At 33.2% G+C, this 19,607-nt stretch overlaps 1 protein-coding gene and 1 non-coding gene across 2 annotated transcripts; both read left to right on the top strand.

Annotated features, from left to right (window-relative positions):
* The first annotated feature begins 8,538 nt into the window (after window positions 1-8,538).
* LOC131027630 (U6 spliceosomal RNA) lies at window positions 8,539-8,641 on the top strand. The gene has a single exon (XR_009102508.2). It is a non-coding gene; the product is annotated as a U6 spliceosomal RNA (small nuclear RNA).
* Window positions 8,642-15,584: 6,943 nt separating this feature from the next.
* On the top strand, window positions 15,585-16,181 carry LOC131027622 (receptor-like protein 33). The gene has a single exon (XM_057957694.2). The coding sequence runs from the start codon at window positions 15,585-15,587 to the stop codon at window positions 16,179-16,181; it is 597 nt and encodes a 198-aa protein (XP_057813677.2).
* The last annotated feature ends 3,426 nt before the right edge of the window (window positions 16,182-19,607 follow it).

Raw genomic sequence — 19,607 nt, 5'->3', positions numbered from 1 at the left:
AAAAGACAAGATATGTGTGTTATTAATACATAACCATCAGACAGGCGCACAAGGGGAACCTCACAAGTAGTGAGATCACCCTAGATTAAAAAACCAAAAACGAGAAGTCCTTTTTAAAAAGGATACTTTTTACTAGAGCACAACAAGAAAGAGAGAGATCCCAAACAAGCAGAATCACCTAAGCATAATAGAGGGGTTTAGGATGACCTTGAACCAACACCCAACAATAACCCCTTGCACTAAAGAAAAGCAATCAAGGGAGAAAATAACACACATTGGGTTTTGAAAGGCTTCTTGAAACCTTTTACCAATAGGTCCCCTATGAGTAGCATTTCCAATAGAAAGGGAGAGGGGTAGTAGGCCCAACTCCATCCAAACAAAATCCACTACAGGCCTCATAACATGGACCACCAAAAAAAATTCACACTACATCACCTCAATAGATACACAATCTATAGAATCAAAAGAAACAGAGTAGAGGAGGTAAGTGTCAAAACCCAAGAAGAAAGACACTTCTAGAGGAAGTGAACAATCACCACCAAATCAAGTACAACAAGAGAAGAGCACATGCTAGTTAAGCATCCGCAAGGTAATCAACCCACATTGTGCCACCAATGCCCATCCACAAATGGTAGAAGACCACTAACACAAGGAGAGAATCCAATTAACAGAGGAAGAAGACACATCCGCATAAAACCCCCAAAACCCACTACCTCTAAAGAGCCTAGAGGTTGAAACCCTAGCAACCCCTAAATAATCCACCTCAATAGGATCATAGGTGCAGTTGATAATCCAAACAAGCTTGGGAAGAGTAAGAGAAAACATGAATACAAGAACCACCTCCACAGGAATTGTGTGCACACAAACTTGTTGGCATTAGATTGCCATTGATGTCAATAGTTGAGATGGTGCACTGGACAAAGATGCAAAGACATCTATTGGACATAGATGTAGGATGATGAATGTCCCAAATGAAGGGAAATTTGATAGAGGTGGTGTTGTCTCATGTTGGAAAATTATAGAGATGTAACATGATGAGTGTCCTCGATGTTGGATGATGAAGTTTCCTAGAGATTGAGTAGATTTGACTGTATGTGTGCAAGGAACAAGCATGAAGTTTGTGAAGGTATTTAGTCAAAGGCCACAAAGAAGATAAAGAATATATTTTGGGTTAGCCATTTGGAAGTACAATTCATAAAAGGAAAAAGGCAATAAAGCCATGAAGGCACTGGATGAATTGGATTGACTGAAAAAATATGTTTTTGCAGTACTGTAATCACACCACAATTATCTATATGAAGACAACACATCGTGTTTCTCACCACAAGCACACGGACTAAAAGGAGAGGGTGGTCACTGTTTCATAGGTCAACATGTTTGTGTTGACAAAGGTGGTTGGCAAAAAGAAGAGTAGATAACACACTGTGTTTTTCACCACAGTGATGAAGCATTTCAGGTAGAGATCCTACAAGTTTCTCTGATAACCTTGCATTTCGATGTGACTTTGCATTTCGATGTGACTTTGTATTTTTATGAGACCTCTTTTGGTCTTTGTAGATACCCAGTGTTATACCAACATCCCTATTTAAAAGAGACTTTATATGTGTCTTATTGAGATGTATTTCAATGTGATAGTAGATGTGTCTCGTCGACATGTCATTTCGATGAGAATTTTCTTTTCAATAAAGCTCATTTTGATTCCTGGCGTACTTTGGAGTTGTAGCAATATGATCTTTTTCACCGTGACTTTGAGGAGACTTGGAAAAATACCTCGAATATTTGGGGTAGATCAAACAATGTGTTCTCCACAACACTAGTGAATACCGAAAAAGTGCCCCACGTGGACATTTGAGTAAGTTTGACTAGATGACATAAAAGGAGATGTGTAGAATGTGGCAAGTATGAGTCGAATCAATTTATATTTATTGAAAGAAGAGGTATTTCTTACAAAGAAGGGTTGCATGGACCTTGATCCTAGCAAAGGAAACATCTATTTTCCAAATAAAAACCTCGTTTACACAAATTGTCATTGAGAGTAAGGGCTTTATTTTGAACAAAGATCTAGAAGAAAATATCAATTTCAGGGATTAAATTGGACTCTCACACTTTAGCCCAAAAATGAGGGGGGAGGGGGGGGTTGAAGGGTAGGTTTGAGGAAAGATAATGCAAAAGCAATATCATATGAGCCCAAGGATGAACCAAATCACACAAACCTATCTTCAAATTGAGATAAATAGACTGAATTAAGAATAACATTAAGGCTCCTAAGATCCCCACGAACCACTAAAAGATCAATCCAAGTTCCATTAGTCCAATTTTTAAACTTTAACCAAGCCACCAAACCTATCAATTCATTCATCCATGAATGGTCTAAAAATCAGAGAAGAAGAGAGAGGCTCCTCCCCTAGACAATTATTATTCCAGAACTTTACATTATTATCAGATCCAACTTTCCATCTCGTACCTTTCAGAATAACAATCGTAAAAATCTTCAGACTTTTCCAATGTATAAACCTCGATGGCATATTCTCCAATTTCAGAAAGGAAGCTAAATATCTTGAGTTCTTTAGGAATTTACTTCTTAAAATTGAACTCCACTCATTACTACTATGGAAAGGCCACCAAAACCGTTTGTCCAATAAGACAAGATTCAACTTCATAACACACCTTAGCCCCAAACTGCCTTGCTTTCTAATTGTTATTAGTTTACTTATTATCTTTTTCTTAACACTATTTTGACTATTCTTTTCATTGTAATATTTTTTTTATACACTTATTCAATACAAAAGACAAAGTCATAGCTAAAAATTGACATGTTTTATTTTTCAATAATAAATACCAAAAAAATATTATAATAGAAGATTTTATTGGTCCATGTTATATATTTTCATAAAAAATTTAGAAAGAGAAGACTATATTTAAAAATTCAAATGTTAGATTTTTTTCCATAGTAAATTAGAAAACAAAAACATATTTAAATATAATGTTATATGTTTTCCTCTTTGACATTTAATTATATTAATTTGATAGTTGTTTATTTACTGTCTTTTTCTTGAAATGGAATTTTTACTGCATCTTTTATTATTGTAATCTTATTTTTATGCATTGACTCAATATAGGAATAAAAGGCATACTTCAATATAAACACATTATTTTTTATTCGGCTAAGGGTAACCCTGGGATGGCTTGTTGTGGGGGAGTTTCTAGGAATCAAAATGATAAGCTTGTCTCAGCGGTGGCACTCCCATTGGGCACCTAGACAAACCACTATGTTGTGGCTTATGCGGCTTACATTTGTTTGTAGATGGCAATTAGAGAAGGTATTAACTGTGTTTGGTTGGAAAGTGATTCAATGAACATAATCAAATGTATTAATAGACACCAGGAGCCAAGTTGGATAATCAGGAATTTGATCGAAGATTGTCACATTATGATTGCCAATCTGGATGACTTTAAAGCTTCGCACACGTATCGGGAAGGAAATGCTCTCACTGATTATATGGAAAATCTTGGGGTGGATTATGTGGAGGCTAGATGGTGGACGGGAATGGAAAGTTTCCCCAGAAACCTGTGCGAGCTGACTAGAAAGCATGCGAAATTAATTGGCCACTCATTTCCAGTTCATAATGACTAAATGTCGTTGGGATAGTTTTTTTTGTGGAAGTTTTTCACTGTAGTACCCCTGCCCTAATTAATTTCTAATCTCGGTCTAATCTTGGTTAGTTTATCATAATATAATGATTATAGTCAGATGTGTTGATTTAGTGCATATTTGTTAATGTGGTTTTCGCACCAGTTGTATGCAAGTTGTTTAGTGTTCATATTTCATGGTATTAATATTGGGCTAATGCTTTCATTAAGTTTATATATGTATGACTCTACGTTGCAGGAGATTTCAGGTACAATGCCGCATGAGTGTGAGGTTCGTCTTCACCTGGATTTGCAGGTTTGAGTGTACCTCTTTAATCCTTAGAGTTTGATTAGGTGGTTGTAAGACCCTAGTTTGACCATAGTCATGCTCAAGTGAGCACCGTCAGTCGTCGTCGGTATTCCCTTTTGGTTGGGTTTGCGAGTCGTCTGTCTGGTTGACCTTCTTGGTTAGCGTGTTTGGTGTGTATGGTTAAATTGAGTAATTAGTCCTTAGTATTTAATTCGATTAAATATGTATTTGCGAATTAAAGATTAAGAGATTATATTGAACAAAGTTCCTTTATGCGATTATCGTTAAATTGAATTGCTCGATTTAAATTGGGAGCAAGTTCAATTAAATAGTTAATTTTAATGTTAAATTTGTTATGTTTATGTTGTTGAAAAATAAAGATTTAAATTCAATTGCAATAGAATTAATTTAATCTTTTGGCATTTTTGAAATAGAAAGGTTAATTTCTGTTAATTGAGAAAATCAATTTTTAAATTGAAGAGCAAATTTAAATTATTGATATAGTTTAAAAGAATGATTTTTGTGAATTATTTTAAATAAAAATTTTAATTCCAAAAATAAATGTTGGTCAAATCTTTCCCATTTAACCTAGACTTTTGGAAAATATTGGGGATTGTTTTTTTTGGAAAAATATTTTTGGGAAAATATTTTTGGATGAAAATTTGAGGGTTTTGGAGGAGAAGAAATTTCTTGAGCCTGTAGGTTGGACTCCTATCTAAATCTTTTCTAGGATTGTTATATGAGGTAAGATTCTGGTTTATAGTTTTGGTTTCTTTGTTTATCAGAAAATGTTTTGGATTTTGAAGAATCTGTTGTGAAGTTTGCTAAGTCTCAGCTATTTGGGGAAAATGAAACAATTTTAAATTTAATTCCAATCCAATCTCTTCTTGTTTATTTCCATTCCAAGCTTAGGCTATGGTTGCTCTGATTATTTTTAAAATCAAAATAAACTGAGATTGTCTAGTTACAATGAAAATTTGATAAAAATCCCAAATAAATGCTTTCAATTCAAGCTTTTATCAAAGAAATCCGCCTCTGTTAGGATTTATGGATGTTAATCAATCTTATTTGGCCAATATATTGTTGGTTTTAGAGAAATTTCCCTCTTTCCTGATCTGGGTATTTTTTTTTTGAAATTGCAAATGGGAAAATAAAATAAATTTATTTATTTTGGTCTCTGCTGAGACTGTATTTTTTTTTATTTTGCTAGGAGCTGTTATTTTTTTTAACAATAAAGTTTAAATAAAAAAAAATCAATTAAAAAAAAAGAAAATATATTTTAACCCCATCCACGTGGAGAGTTTTCCCCACCACGTGGAGGGGTGTTACGTGCTCCCTTTGGGGGCAGCAGTGTTCCCCATGGGGGCTGCATGCTCCCATTGGGAAGCAGCGCTTCCCCAAGGGGCAACGTGAGCTCCCAAGGGGGGGGGGGGGTGCACGTGGGGTTCCACGTGGATACCCTTCCTCAATTTTTGTGTTTTTTTTTATAAAAAAAGTTTTTTTATATTTTTTTTTAATTTAAAAAATATATATAATATTTTAATATAATTTAATATTAATTGTTAATTAAGTTTTTTTTTTAATTATGAATAAATAATGGCATTAATTAATATTTCATGGATAAATTTGTTATTAATTAATTGTATAATGTTAAATATACAATAAGTAATATTCAAATCTTATTTTAATATTAATGCATATTTTTGTAATTATATGCTTAATTTGTTAACTTCGTATTAATTATTAATTTGTTATATTTAATTAATTGCAGATTAATAAATATATACATTAATTAATATTTAATTTTGGTAATTTTCTATATATGCACAAGGAAATAATTGTTAAGTAGGAATGGACGACCTTTAATTGGATTCCTTATATGTTTATGTTTTCCTTGATCTGTATAGTTTAACTTGGTTCTGAAAAGATGAATTTAAAGGAATTATTCTTGAACCAGTATGACAGTGATGTTTTAATTGGGGATTAAATGTCATATTTAGTTGGTTAATGGTTGTTTAATTATATTTATGTGAAATTGGTTTAAGAACTCATAATGACGCATTTATGTATGTTCGATACAATGAACCTTAGAGAGATAGAAAACCAAGAACAACCTATATCTAAATAAAGTAGATAATTGTAATCAAACTTAGATCAATTGGAAAATTGGATCAATTTTAATGTTTAAATCAATATGGGAAAATATTGTCTTTTCCGGTTATTGCCTATGCGAGTTTAATTTCTCTATTCGCTTTTGCTTAAATAATGGCAAGTCATGCTTTGTTTGATAGGACCCTGTCGTATGGATTGATTTGGGGTACCTATTTTCTATCCTCAGTCTTGAGTTGACTGTTATTTTGTTGTGGTGTTGTATTGGTCATATCCTTTATGTAGGTGTCGAATGATGACTTGTAGTTGACCATAGTTGGTCAAGTCTCTAGTTAGAGTACCGTCTATCAATGCACCTCATATGATGTCGTGTTTGACCAAATGGTTGTTTTCTCCTTTTCTAACTCTATTTGCTTAACCATGTGTATTCCTTGGGTTTTGAGTTCGTTTGAGTATAGTCTAGTGTCGTATGGGAAAGTGGCTTTCGATTGGGGGCCGCGCCCAAAGTGGTTGCTAGATAACCCATCGAAAGTGAGTCTAATAAGTGATAACCTAACAGTAGATTAGAATGTAATCTCTAAGTAAAATAATTGTGCCTCACACATGGGACAAGTGCTAACACAGACTCGACATGCTGTGAGAAGGCTTGAAATGGCAAACCATCATCCGTGTCTTCATGAGAGGATGTGTGGGTCCACATGAGGCTTGGATGGGCCGGAGGTTTGGACTAGGTGGCCAGGGTAACCCAATGTATGGGGCCGAAACCTATGAAGACCTGCCATGGTAACCATACCAAGTTGTGTGATGACACTTGTCCCTACATTCGCTAGTGTGTGGTTGCATGGTCTTGATAGGAGCACGTTTGTGGATTCATCCTATTGCCTATGCCCTTGTGAGAACTTGATTTCATGCTAGACCTTGGGTTACGATGACTCAGTTTTGTGGTTGCTCTAATGGACCTTTGTATTAGCTTCGATTATGTTCAGCTGGATCCTTTCCTTTTCAGGGATCGTTTATGTATTTATTGACCGATGTGGTCATTTGTATATTGATTATATTTCACCTTGATGGCAGGATTGTAAATAATGAGAACCTCATGTATTCTTAACTTTATTAATTATTAGAGGGGTCTTGTAGTTGAGCAGACCCAGAGATGTAGCCCTTTAGGGGTGAACTCCGAGATCATCTTGGTGTTATGTGATGCTTTTATTTCTTATATTTCATGTTTAGTGTTAGCATGTATGAATGTCATTTTGATAGAATGTATAAGTGGGTTAGAAGAAATTAATTTTAAATGCATGTATGCAGTCCTCTCTTAGATGTAGTAAATTGGATCATGAATGAATGTAGCTTCAAGTAATGGATTACATTCAGTTATTGTTAAGTAAATTAAGTATGCATGGGAAGAACTCATTAGCTTATGATGAAATTAAAGTGAGTTATTAAATTAGTTGTATGACTTAAATTCTCATGAAAAGATATGAATAGATCTTAATGGATGAACCTTATCTTGTAATCCATATATTTTCATCTTCTGAAAGATATTATCCTTGTTTAAGAATTATCTCGTTATAAGATAATCAGCTTATTGGATTTATTAGTATGAGTTAAGTTAAAAGTGTAATTAAGTAATCACGTTCGGAAACTTTGTAGGTGTTAGTTGATGTTATCCGCTATGTAATCTGAATTTTGATATCTCGTTGTATCTTAATGTTGTGTTTATCTTTAAAAAAAAAAAAATATTGCACTCTATTCTTGTGTTATGGCTTAATCCCTTCGGGGTTTCCTAGCGGGGCATTACATTCACAACTCCCAATTCTTGCTTTTCTAGAGGCTTCATTTGTTTCTAGTTAGGTTAGTTGCTCCCCCTATTCTTTAGATTCACATCGACTTGGTTTCATCTCATTTATACTTGAGGTTTTATTAATTTCTCTTGCATCAAGCAATCTATTAATGGGCTTTACTTATTTCTGACATTATCAAGAGTTTTAAGCAAATAACTATAGATGTAAAGTAGAGTAAAGTATTTTATTCTTCTTTCCAAGCTAAATAAACTGCGTACGCTATATTGAGAGTCTTCTAAAAAGGGGATATATTCCTTAGTCTAAAGATATTGATTTTTTTACATTAATTTATCTCTTTTGAAGTTAACATTAATTTTAATTTTTTTAATGTTAATATAATTTATTAAAATTTATTTGATATCACATTTGATTATAAAAATCTACTTTGATAATATAATTTTAATATAATTTATGAAATTGCATTTGATTAATAAAAACTAGCATATAAAAGTCTATATATTAGCACTACTTTTGAGGAGGGCAATACAAAATTAATAGACATGAATTTATCATTTTTTATGGTACCATTACATTCAATTTTCTAATTTTAATATTGATGAATTTATTGATTGTAATGATAAAATTAGAAAAATTGAATGTAATGACTTATTATGAATTATTCAAATCACAAAATAATTAAAGTGTGTCTCTTTGAAGACATTTGATAATATTGGAGCAATACAGAGAAGATTAGCATGACCTCTGCACAAGGATGACACGCATAAATTGAGAAATGGTCCAAAATTTTTTAAGTTATTTTTTTTTTCTTATTATTTTATTTTTCAAAATATATTATATATTAAAGTGTATCTTTAATAGCGCTACATATGAAAGCTTCATTTTTACTAAATATATTGGGGGAATAATGTTGTTGATACTATGCACCTAATTTTTTGATTCATTTATCTCATATGAAAATCATTTATTGGGACATTATTGTGGATTTGAGGGAGGTTGAGTTGGCTTGAGGACCATTGTCATTTCATTTGTACAACCCATTTGAATATTTTTTCTAAGCTTTATTTGTTTTACTAGAATTTGGTGATTGAATTTCAAGTCTAGACCAATTTGAGAATTAGGTATTTAAATTTGGTGTGTAGCAATCATGGGAACACATTTACTTAATGCTCAAATCATACACACAAAAGGTGGCTTCATATAAATAGAAATTATTCAAACATTTTTTTTGTAGAATGCAATCAAAACATTTTACACACTCAACCCAGCTTGCTATAGTATCTTATTACATTCCATGACTTTATACCCTTCTCTAAGGCTGAAAAATAATGCCTGATTTTATACACGAAACAAACCAACTAAGGCCCAACATTTCTTATAGTGTAGGTAATAATTAAAATTTAATTCAATTTTGTCACAAAAATATTGAAATGCATTCATAAATAGATAAATGATGATATTATAATAGAGTGGTTTATGTAGGAAATCCCTTTCAAAACAAAAACCATGCACTTAGAAATGTAATACATTATCAAATTTGAACACTCCCATTGCAAGTATTTATAGAATTATTTAACTATCAATAAACCTAAAAGTGTTTTGGTACCAATAGCATCCATGCACTCGTAAGTTTTCATATCAAATTCACTTCCTCAAGTATTAATTTATAGAAATATAATCGATGTATAAATCATAATGGTTTTCAAAACCATGTTACAAAACCTATAAAATGAGGTTCTATTAGCACCTTCAAATTTGACAAATTTAAAATGTCTATTCATCATTAGTTTGGCGACAAAGACCAGGCTTTTTCCTTGTTGCATCTACGCCAGATCCCACCTTCGACGATTAAAATATTGCAACCTAGTGATGATCATGCAAAATAATTTGGTAGATTTATTTTTGGGATAAATTTGATTATATGTATTCAATTTTGTGACTCATGAATAAGTTATGACACTATTTTAGTGCATTTGCAACTACAACATGGCTTGAAAAGAATTCCAAAAAAGTGTCAAATTTTATAATTATAACAACAAGCCAATTATGGGTTTGTCTTCAAAGGCCTAGAGATTTAGTTTCATTTTGATCTAAGCTCAAATGATGTATTAGTGAAATTTTTTTCATCTAGAAACCCCTCTCGGTAGACCCAATTACAAAATACCAAAATTTAGTTTACTAGCCAAAAATAGATCTTAAATTCATGATTTTAATAATTAATTATGTTCCCTTGAAATTTTATTGTGGCTCCATGACATCCCATTTTCCTATAATGGAATTACCCTAATTAACTAACCAAAAATATTTTTAAAAAATAATTTCACTAGAATTTAAATTGCACTTATTTTAAACATTTTTTTAAATGTGGTTAATGTTTGTAAATATTTCTTAATGACTAAATGCATCGGAATTCTCCAATTTGTTTGAAATTCATACATTACAAACTTTATAAGGCATGTGCATTTTTTGCAAACCTAATTGAAAATTTTGCATGGGAGTCTTGTTTGGCTTGTTCCTTGGAGGAAAGGAAAGACTCCAACGAACATTGAAGTTCCAACAAAATAATGGCAAGCTCCGTGTTGTAAGGGTTGATAAAAGGGAAAACTTTTACTACAACATGGTTGTAATTCAACATAAACATTAGACCCTAATGAAAAGGGAACCATGCAAAATGTGCATCTATCTAATAATTTTCAGCACTATTCTATAGCATTGTATGGATCTAACACAATCGAATTCAAAATTTACACGTTAATTTATTATGGAAGGAGGATCTAACACAATCGAATTCAAAAGTTTTATGTTAATTTATTATGGACGGAGGAAATTAGATATCATTAATTGTATGCATTGTTTCTTCCTGCAACAAATTCAAGGTAATGTTGATAATGGAGATGTTAACTTGGTAAATATTTGGAGGTTGTTTCTAAACCATCTAATGGAAAAAAGTTTCTATTTATATCTTCCAAAACACTCATGAATAATTTTCCACATCCAAATAGTGATTTGAGTGAGATTTTGACTATTTTTTATGTGTCAGAAGCAATGTAACACCAAAGATGAACCAACCATTGTTCGAATAGCTCTAGCATGATTTTAATAGAGTTTTGAATATATTCTAAATACCATACATGCAAAAAATGAAAATATAGATTTCTCAAAAAACAGAGATTATTTGAATAGGAATATGGTCTTTTCTGCAAAGTTTTAAAATGACTTTTAGATTATGTGAAGTATAAGGTTAATGCAATCTATGGTAAAGAACAATGTGGGGCATTAAGGTGATGGTTCAAATGGTTGTCATGAAGATTGATCTAAATACCCAAGAATGCTATGAGAATCAAATGATGCAATAAACAAGTGCAGTGCATGAGAAATTAGAGTATAATATTAAGAGTTTTAGTTTAATACAAAATATTTGACATAATGTAAAATATGGTGAAGGGCGGCTGAAAGATATTTTTTGTGTTGAAATATCAAGCAGCAAACTTTGAAAACTTTATAGAGTTTTAATTGTTTGCATAGTTTTAATGTACATGATTAAATCTACATTTGTTGTGAGGTTTGAGTTATAAGTCAAGTGGGTTCTTATTTAAGAATAATAATTTTTTTCACTTAGTAAAAGTATATTTTCTAGAAGGTTAAAATCCAATAGCGATGTTATTATTTCACATTCGGGTGAAGAGATTTCACATGAATGCAAACAAATGGCCAAAATGGAATTATAAATTTTGTAAAGAAAATTTATGGAAAATAATAAAATCATAGATTTAATTTTTGACACTAATTGCCAATAGATATTCTTGAAATAGAGTTGCCAAGGAGATAACATGAATGGTGACTGGTAATACCTAAAGTTAAAACGAATGTGTTCTTATTTTAGTCTCCAAAAGAACAAATTAAAAAGAATAAAAAAACAACTTGGATTTCAATGTTTGATCTTGTCTCTTGCATCTAAAGGTCTTGGAAATTTTTTCTCATCAATAACAATCTCTATGAGGTAAATATTTTCTTGTTATATTATTTACAATTATCTTAGAGAAATAACAATTTTGAAGTTCTTTAGAAGATTGAAAACTTCCATTATCATTCAACAAATATTCAACCTCCATAACATGATCATTAGTGGTTGGTACCATTGTTCCATCTCTTTCACCCTAAATGTTTTTAAAGGTAGTACCAATTGTTGATTCACCCAAGTTCTCATACACCGAAAAGAACAATAATATGGTGCCAAGCCTCTAACCACTAAATTGCAGATTTTCTTCTTGTTTTAGGCATGCACAAACTAGCCTCTAAGTTAGTTGTTGATGTAGGAAAGAAAAAAGACAGATAGATAAATATTGAGAACCATAAGCATCATTTAAATTTTCCCAAAGGATATTTCATCTAATTCTAGTGGACCAAAGAATGGTGTAACTATAAAGGATAGATATTTGATTCCCTCATTTCTCTAGGCCAATGAAAGAGAAAAAAAAATCAAGGTATCTTCTTAGCTAAAGACCATTGATGAACTAAAATAGGTATTTATTCACAACCAATTCCTCCCCATCCCATTGGTGATTCCTTCAATAAGGTTAGTAAACATTAAATCTGAAGGAATCCACTTCTATTAAGTGTTCTATTTTAATAAAATTAAGTAGTTGGCTCTCCCTACAAGATCAAAGATGCATTTTTTCTCCAACATTTTTCCATATTGTCTCATATCTAATGTATCTATTATTTGTTGTAGAATCTAAATAGAGGTAGCGATTGGATTCATTGGTTGTTTGATGTTGCCTCATATACCACCTACTTTTCAAAATGTTTTTGCCTCCTACTAGCCATTATATTTCACAAAATTATCTAGCAATGTCATTAGATCTTATCTAGTTCACTATTTAGCTTCAAGTGGTGTCTTTTAACATTCTTTTCAAAATTTAGGTCATTAAGCAACACCACCATATGTATGTGGTGGACCCTAAAAGTCAATGATTGTGTTTTAAAAGTTTTATGGACTCTATGACTAAAAATGCATCTCAAAGAATTAAGTGTATAAAATAATTTGGCTAGTGCCTATACATAATTCTAGGAGTCAATAATTTTATTCAACATTATTCTAGATTCTTCTCAACTTAAAACCCATTTCAAAAAGAGGAATTTGTTCTTAGGAAATGCCTAGTTGGTGTTCCTTATTAAGTCAACATCAACCATATTTTGGCTTGTGAAAAATTCCATTCTCAAGACAACCACTAGTTGGCTATATTTTGAATGGCCAGTGACAAAAGAATCTTGCTCAATGGCTTCTATTAGGAATTTTCTAAAATATTTGAAAATGATGTTAACCGTAATTTTTTTTCCCTATCTTGAAATTTATTACACCAATTCTCTAGATTCTATAATTAAAATAATAATAAATTCATATTATATTATATTCTTATAAGATATGCAATGAAAACCTAAATATAACTATTAGACAGATCTCAAAAAAAATCTATTTTTAAAAACTTTATTAGAAAAAATGTTGGAATGTGAAATCCAAATTGGACTCTTAGCTAGCAGTGGTTGAGTCATCATGACTATCTTAGCTAGCAGTGGTTGCGTAATCATCGATTGTCCACTAATAATTTCTATAAATAGTAATTTCAACATATATTTTAAATAGTATTTAATCTTAACAGTTTGTCCTCTTTTATTCTATGAATGAAGCTTGATCTCATGTACCTTCACTTAATTAACCTGTTATTAAAGTGTTTCGTTGTCTTTTAACAAATACCATTTTGTACTTTCCATATCAAAAGAATTTCGCTTCGTGAAATTGCTTCTTAGCAATTGTCCAACGTACTTTATAAATATTCCTTTGTAACTCTCTCTGAGGAGGATAGCTACGGTTAAAATTTTAATTCTGCTCTGTCTTTCAGAATTTAGATTTCATTGAAAGCTCACAAATGAATAATGCATATTCTTTTAGTTTGAACAAACGAATTATATATTTATAATAAATGTATAGTAAAAGTAGTTGTATTATGGTTTCTATTTATGATATAAATGTTGATCGTAATGCACACCTAAAATCTTGTGTTGTTACATATATGGGCATTATTTATGAGGATAAGTTGCCAACAAAGTTATTTCCACTAACTTCGGAAGATTTTTCTATTGAATCCCATTAAATAAAGTTCATTGAGTCAAAGTGACTACTACCCTTCTAAGTACCAAAAGATAAATAATTTTCAAAGGGTAGTGAGGTGAATGAAAATGTGAATCAAATAATGAAAACTTATTTTCTACATTTAAACCGAATGCTCGTACAAAATTCATTAAACTTCAAGAGTCAATAGAAAATGTAACTAAAAGGTTTTTGAGTGGTAAAATAATTACATGTTTTCTTAGTTTTCCATTGGATACATCAAAGCGGTTTTCTAAGTCATAAAATATTTGATCTTTTTTCAATTATCATAGAGTTAACTACACAAATATAAGCTTTTTTCACATTCAAACATAAGGTACAATATCTCCTTGACATGTTAAATATAGTGAAATTTGAAAGCAAAAATGACAGTGCAGATTAGTTGATTCATCCTTTTAGAATCCAAATTAAACTAATGTTACAAAATATGGTGAAATACTGAAATAATTTAAGACTTATTTGCCATGTCCTATATATTATATTAAATTTATTGTGGTAAACAACAATGTCAATTTATAGTCATTAGAGTTATTGAATAATATTTATTATGTATTATGATAATCAAAGTGTGCTCAATATGTCTAGAAATTTAGTGTCTCATGCTTGTGGAGAGCATATCAATTACCTCATCACTTTATTTTTGAGCATGTACTCAATAAGGAATTTGAATTAATTTTATCACGAACCAATGAGAAAATTGTATATGTCTTCAAAGAAAAGTTGAGTAGAGATAAGTTAATATATATTCTGATTAGATAAAGTAGGAGAGGGCCTATGCCCTTACATAATAGCCATGCAGGCAGATGAGAGGAAGGAACTCACAAGCAGTGAGACCACAAACTAGAAAAGGAGAAAACACTTTTTTTTAAGTAGAGACTTTTTTATTGAAAGAACTATCCAGTGGGAGAAAGGGTCCTAACCCAACAAAAGATCACATAATAAGAATAGAGGGACCTAGGAAGGAACCCCAAACTATCTTTTTGTAAAACCCTCTTGCACTAGAGCCAACATAGCTAAGGGAACAATCAACTAACAACGGATTTTGAAAGGCTACCTATAACCTTTTACCCGTGGGACCGCCATGAATAAAGACTATCATAGACAACAAAGGAAACCACAAATGTTTGGAGGCACCTAGAAACCTTGTGACTCCAAAATCACCTAGCCATTCCAAAGAAACATAAAATAAAATAACTAGAGAATGAACTAACACAAAGAAACCAAAAGAGTTTTGAAAGGCATCCCTAAACCTTTTACTAGTAAAAAACCTTACAAACATAGAATCATGGACGACCTCAATATGTTTACTCCTTACAAACATAGAATCATGGACGACCTCAATATGTTTACTATTAGCAGTACCGTTAACCTTAGCAACCCCTACAAATACAGTATACATGACCATCTCAATAGGTTTGTTTTCAGTAGAGTAGATAGAAAGGTGTACCACAAGGGCACCACCATGCACAGACTGGAAGAATTCCATGTTGCAAGCTACTAGGTCTCAATAGAAATAGTTGTAGCAAAGAGCTCTAATCTTGAGAATCTCCATGGGTTTGGAATTATGGGAGACCCGCAACTAAGTGGAAACACACTATATGAAGACATACCTATAGTATTAAAAGGACTTGAGTACAAGCTGGAATATGTACTGGCAGCGAACACCATACTTGACTTGTCAAGTAACAATCCCAGTGGTCAGATACCAGAAAGCATAGGGAATTTGAGCAGTCTGAGATTATTAAATCTATCTGGAAACCAATTGGAAGGTGACATACCAGCTTCTCTTGGGCGGATATGGACTCTGGAGCAGTTGGACTTGTCTAAAAATAAGATGAGAGGACACATTCCTAAGGAGATCTCTTTATTGTCCCTTTTAGCCTACTTGAATCTATCATCTAACAGGCTCTGTGGACAGATATCTAAAGGAATGCAGTTAGAGACATTCACTGCCAGGTCATTCCAGAATAATCTTCCATGTTTATGTGGGGGCCCTCTACAGAGTTGCAGCACAAAAAACCAAACAGGCATGGGCGCATTACCCTCGCCTTCAGAAGGTAAAGAAACATCAATATGGAGTAGGATTGATGAAAAAGTGTCCATTGTTGCTGTTGGGTTGGGTTGGGCTTCGGGATTGCATTTGGTGGAGCAATGTCAGTGATAGTATGGTGGGACAGGTTTTCGTTTCACATTACGGTCATCCAAAACAAAGCCTTTTTATGGTATACCGGTTCCCCCAAACATATAGCTGGATTTTGAACTATAGAGTATAGACGTCATTTTACATTTCAGTCACCCACATCCATTGGTTAATTGCTCTGTCTATTCTTCAGTTTCAAATTTTCTTGGTTTCATCTATCTTACCTGAAGTTTTATCAGTCTGTAACATCAAGCAATCGGTTAATGGAGTTTCACTGTTTCTGGCATTGTCAAAGTGTTTCATGCAAATAATTACATTTATAGTAGAATCAAGCATAGGAAGTATGGTGGGTGATCGTACGGATCTGTGTCGTACTTTAGGCTAACAATGCCTGTTTCCGACCGGAAAGGTTCCGAACGAAAGGGTTCCGGCCAGAACGCTTCTGGTCGGACTGATTTGGCAGCCACGTAGCACTCGCGTGGAAAGGGGGTTCCTGCCGGAAACGTTTCAGTCGGAAACATTAAGGCCAGAAGGGTTCCAGCCGGAACACCCTTGCCCTATATAAGAGCCGAAATCCACCCAAGCCCCTCATTTTGCATTGAGTAGCTTAGAGTTGAGAAGGAGGGCGAAAAAAATCTCAAACATCCAGTCAGAAGGGGGTGCACATGTGTCGTAACGGGCCTTGTGTGGTCCTAAGGGGTCACCCATGTGTTACAACACATGTGTGATCCCTTCGGACCACATAAGACCCCTTGCGACACCATTTGGTCTTATGTGGTCCTTATAGGTCCTAACGGGTACACATGTGTTGTAAGGGGCCTTGTGTGGTCCTAAGGGTCACCCATGTGTTATAACAATGTCAGTGATAGTATGGTGGGAGAGGTTTTCGCTTCACATTAGGGTCATCCAAAACAAAGCCTTTTATGGAATATGGGTTCCCCCAGACATATAGCTAGATTTTGAGCTACAGAGTATAAACCTCTTTTTACATTTCAGTCACCCACATCCACTACTTAATTGCTCTATCTATTCTTCAGTTTCAATTTTATTTGGTTTCATCTCACTTCCCTGAAGTTTTATTAGTCTCTAACATCAAGCAATTGGTTAATGGAGTTACATTGTTTCTGGCATTGTCAAAGTGTTTCAAGCAAATAATTATATTTATAGTAGAATAAAGCATAGGAAGTATGATGGGTGATCGTATGGATATATGTCGCACTTTAGGCTAACAATGCCTGTTCTGGCCGGTAGGGTTCCGGCCAGACCGATGTGGCAGCCACGTAGCACTCGCGTGGCAACGGGGTTTTGGCCAGAAACATTTCAGCCGAAGCACCCTTGCCCTATATAAGAGCCGAAATCTACCCAAGCCCCTCATTTTGCATTGAGCGGCTTGGAGTTGAGCAGGAGGGCGCAAAAAATCTCAGAGATCCGGTCGAAAGGGTTTCGGTGGTAAGTACCTTTTTTTTATTTATTTTTTTAAATGTATCTATTTTATCATATTAATTTATATTTTTTTTTTTTAAATAGTTCTTAATAGAAAATTAATTTTTTGAAAGCAAATTAGGTTTTTTTAAGTTTTTAATATATATATATATATATATATATATATATATATATATATATATATATATATATATATATATATATATATATATATATATATATATATATATATATATATTTGTATTTATTCTATCATATTAGTTTAGAATATTAGAAAATAAATACATACATGTACATAAATACACACATAAGGGGTGCACGTGTGTCATAAGGGGACTTGTGTGGTCCTAAGGGGTCACCCATGTGTTAGAACACATGTGTGACCCCTTAGGACCACATAAGATCCCTTGCAACACCATTTTGTCTTATGTGGTCCTAATAGGTCCTAAGGGGTGCACGTGTCATAAGGGGCCTTGTGTGGTCCTAAGGGGTTACCCATGTGTTAGAACAATGTCAGTGATAGTATGGTGGGACAGGTTTTCGCTTCACATTAGGGTCATCCAAAACAAAGCCTTTTATGGAATACTGGTTCCCCCAAACATATAGCTGGATTTTGTGCTACAAAGTATAGACCTTGTTTTACATTTCAGTCACCCACATCCACTAGTTAATTGCTCTGTCTATTCTTTAGTGTCAAATTTCTTGGTTTCATCTCACTTACCTGAAGTTTTATCAGTCTCTAACATCAAGCAATCAGTTAATGGAGTTTCACTGTTTCCGGCATTGTCAAAGTGTTTCAAGCAAATAATTAAATCTACAATAGAATAAAGCATAGGAAGTATGGTGCGTGATCGTATGGATATGTGTCGCACTTTAGGCTAACAATGCATGTTCTGGCTACAAAGGCTCTGATCGAACTGATTTGGCAGCCACGTAGCGCTCACGTGGCAAGGGGGTTCCGACCGAAACACCCTTGCCCTATATAAGAGCCGAAATCTGCCCAAGCCCCTCATTTTGCATTGAGCAACTTGGAGTTGAGCAGGAGGGTGCAAAAAATCTCAAAGATTTGGCCGAAAGAGTTTCGGTGGTAAATACCTTTTTTTTTTTTTTAAATGTATTTATTTAATCATATTAATTTATATTATTTTTTTAAATAGTTTTTAATAGAAAATTAATTTTTTGATAGAAAATTAGTTTTTTTTAAGTTTTTAAAAATTAAATATATTTTTTGTATTTATTCTATCATATTAGTTTAGAATATTAGAAAATAAATGCATACATGTACATAAATACACACATACATACAAACACATACACAAACATACACATACATACATACATACCTACATGCATAAATACACATACATACAAACCTACATACATACATACACATACATACACATACATACCTACATTCCTACATACAAACCTACATACAAACACACACAAACATACATGCACATACATCCACATACATACCTACATACATACATACATACAAACCTACATACATATAAAATAATTATATGTACACCTTAGGACATACACATATATACCTAGGTCTACATACATACATACACACATACATGTACATACATACATGTACATACACATACATACATAAATATATGCCTTAGGAAATAAATACACCTCAGGGCGTGCTATCAGGGATCGTGTGTGGTCCGGAGGGGTCACACACATGTGACGTGTCTGAACCCTCAGGACCACACACGACCCCTGACAGCATGTCCTAAGGTGTATGTAAATATGTATGTGTGTGTATGTATACATCCTAAGGTGTATATAATTATTTTATATGGCCCCTTAGGAGCACACAAAGCCCCTTCCGACACATGTGCACCCCTTAGCACCTACTAGGACCACATAAGACCAAATGGTGTCCAAAGGGGTCTTATATGGTCCTAAGGGGTCATACATGTGTTCCAACACATGGGTGACCCCTTAGGACCACACAAGGCCCCTTATGACACATGTGCATCCCTT

This window comes from Cryptomeria japonica, chromosome 8, assembly GCF_030272615.1.
Source record: "Cryptomeria japonica chromosome 8, Sugi_1.0, whole genome shotgun sequence".
NCBI lineage: Eukaryota > Viridiplantae > Streptophyta > Pinopsida > Cupressales > Cupressaceae > Cryptomeria > Cryptomeria japonica.
The sequence above is the reverse complement of the archived record's forward strand: the minus strand, read 5'-3'. Positions and strand labels throughout refer to the sequence as shown.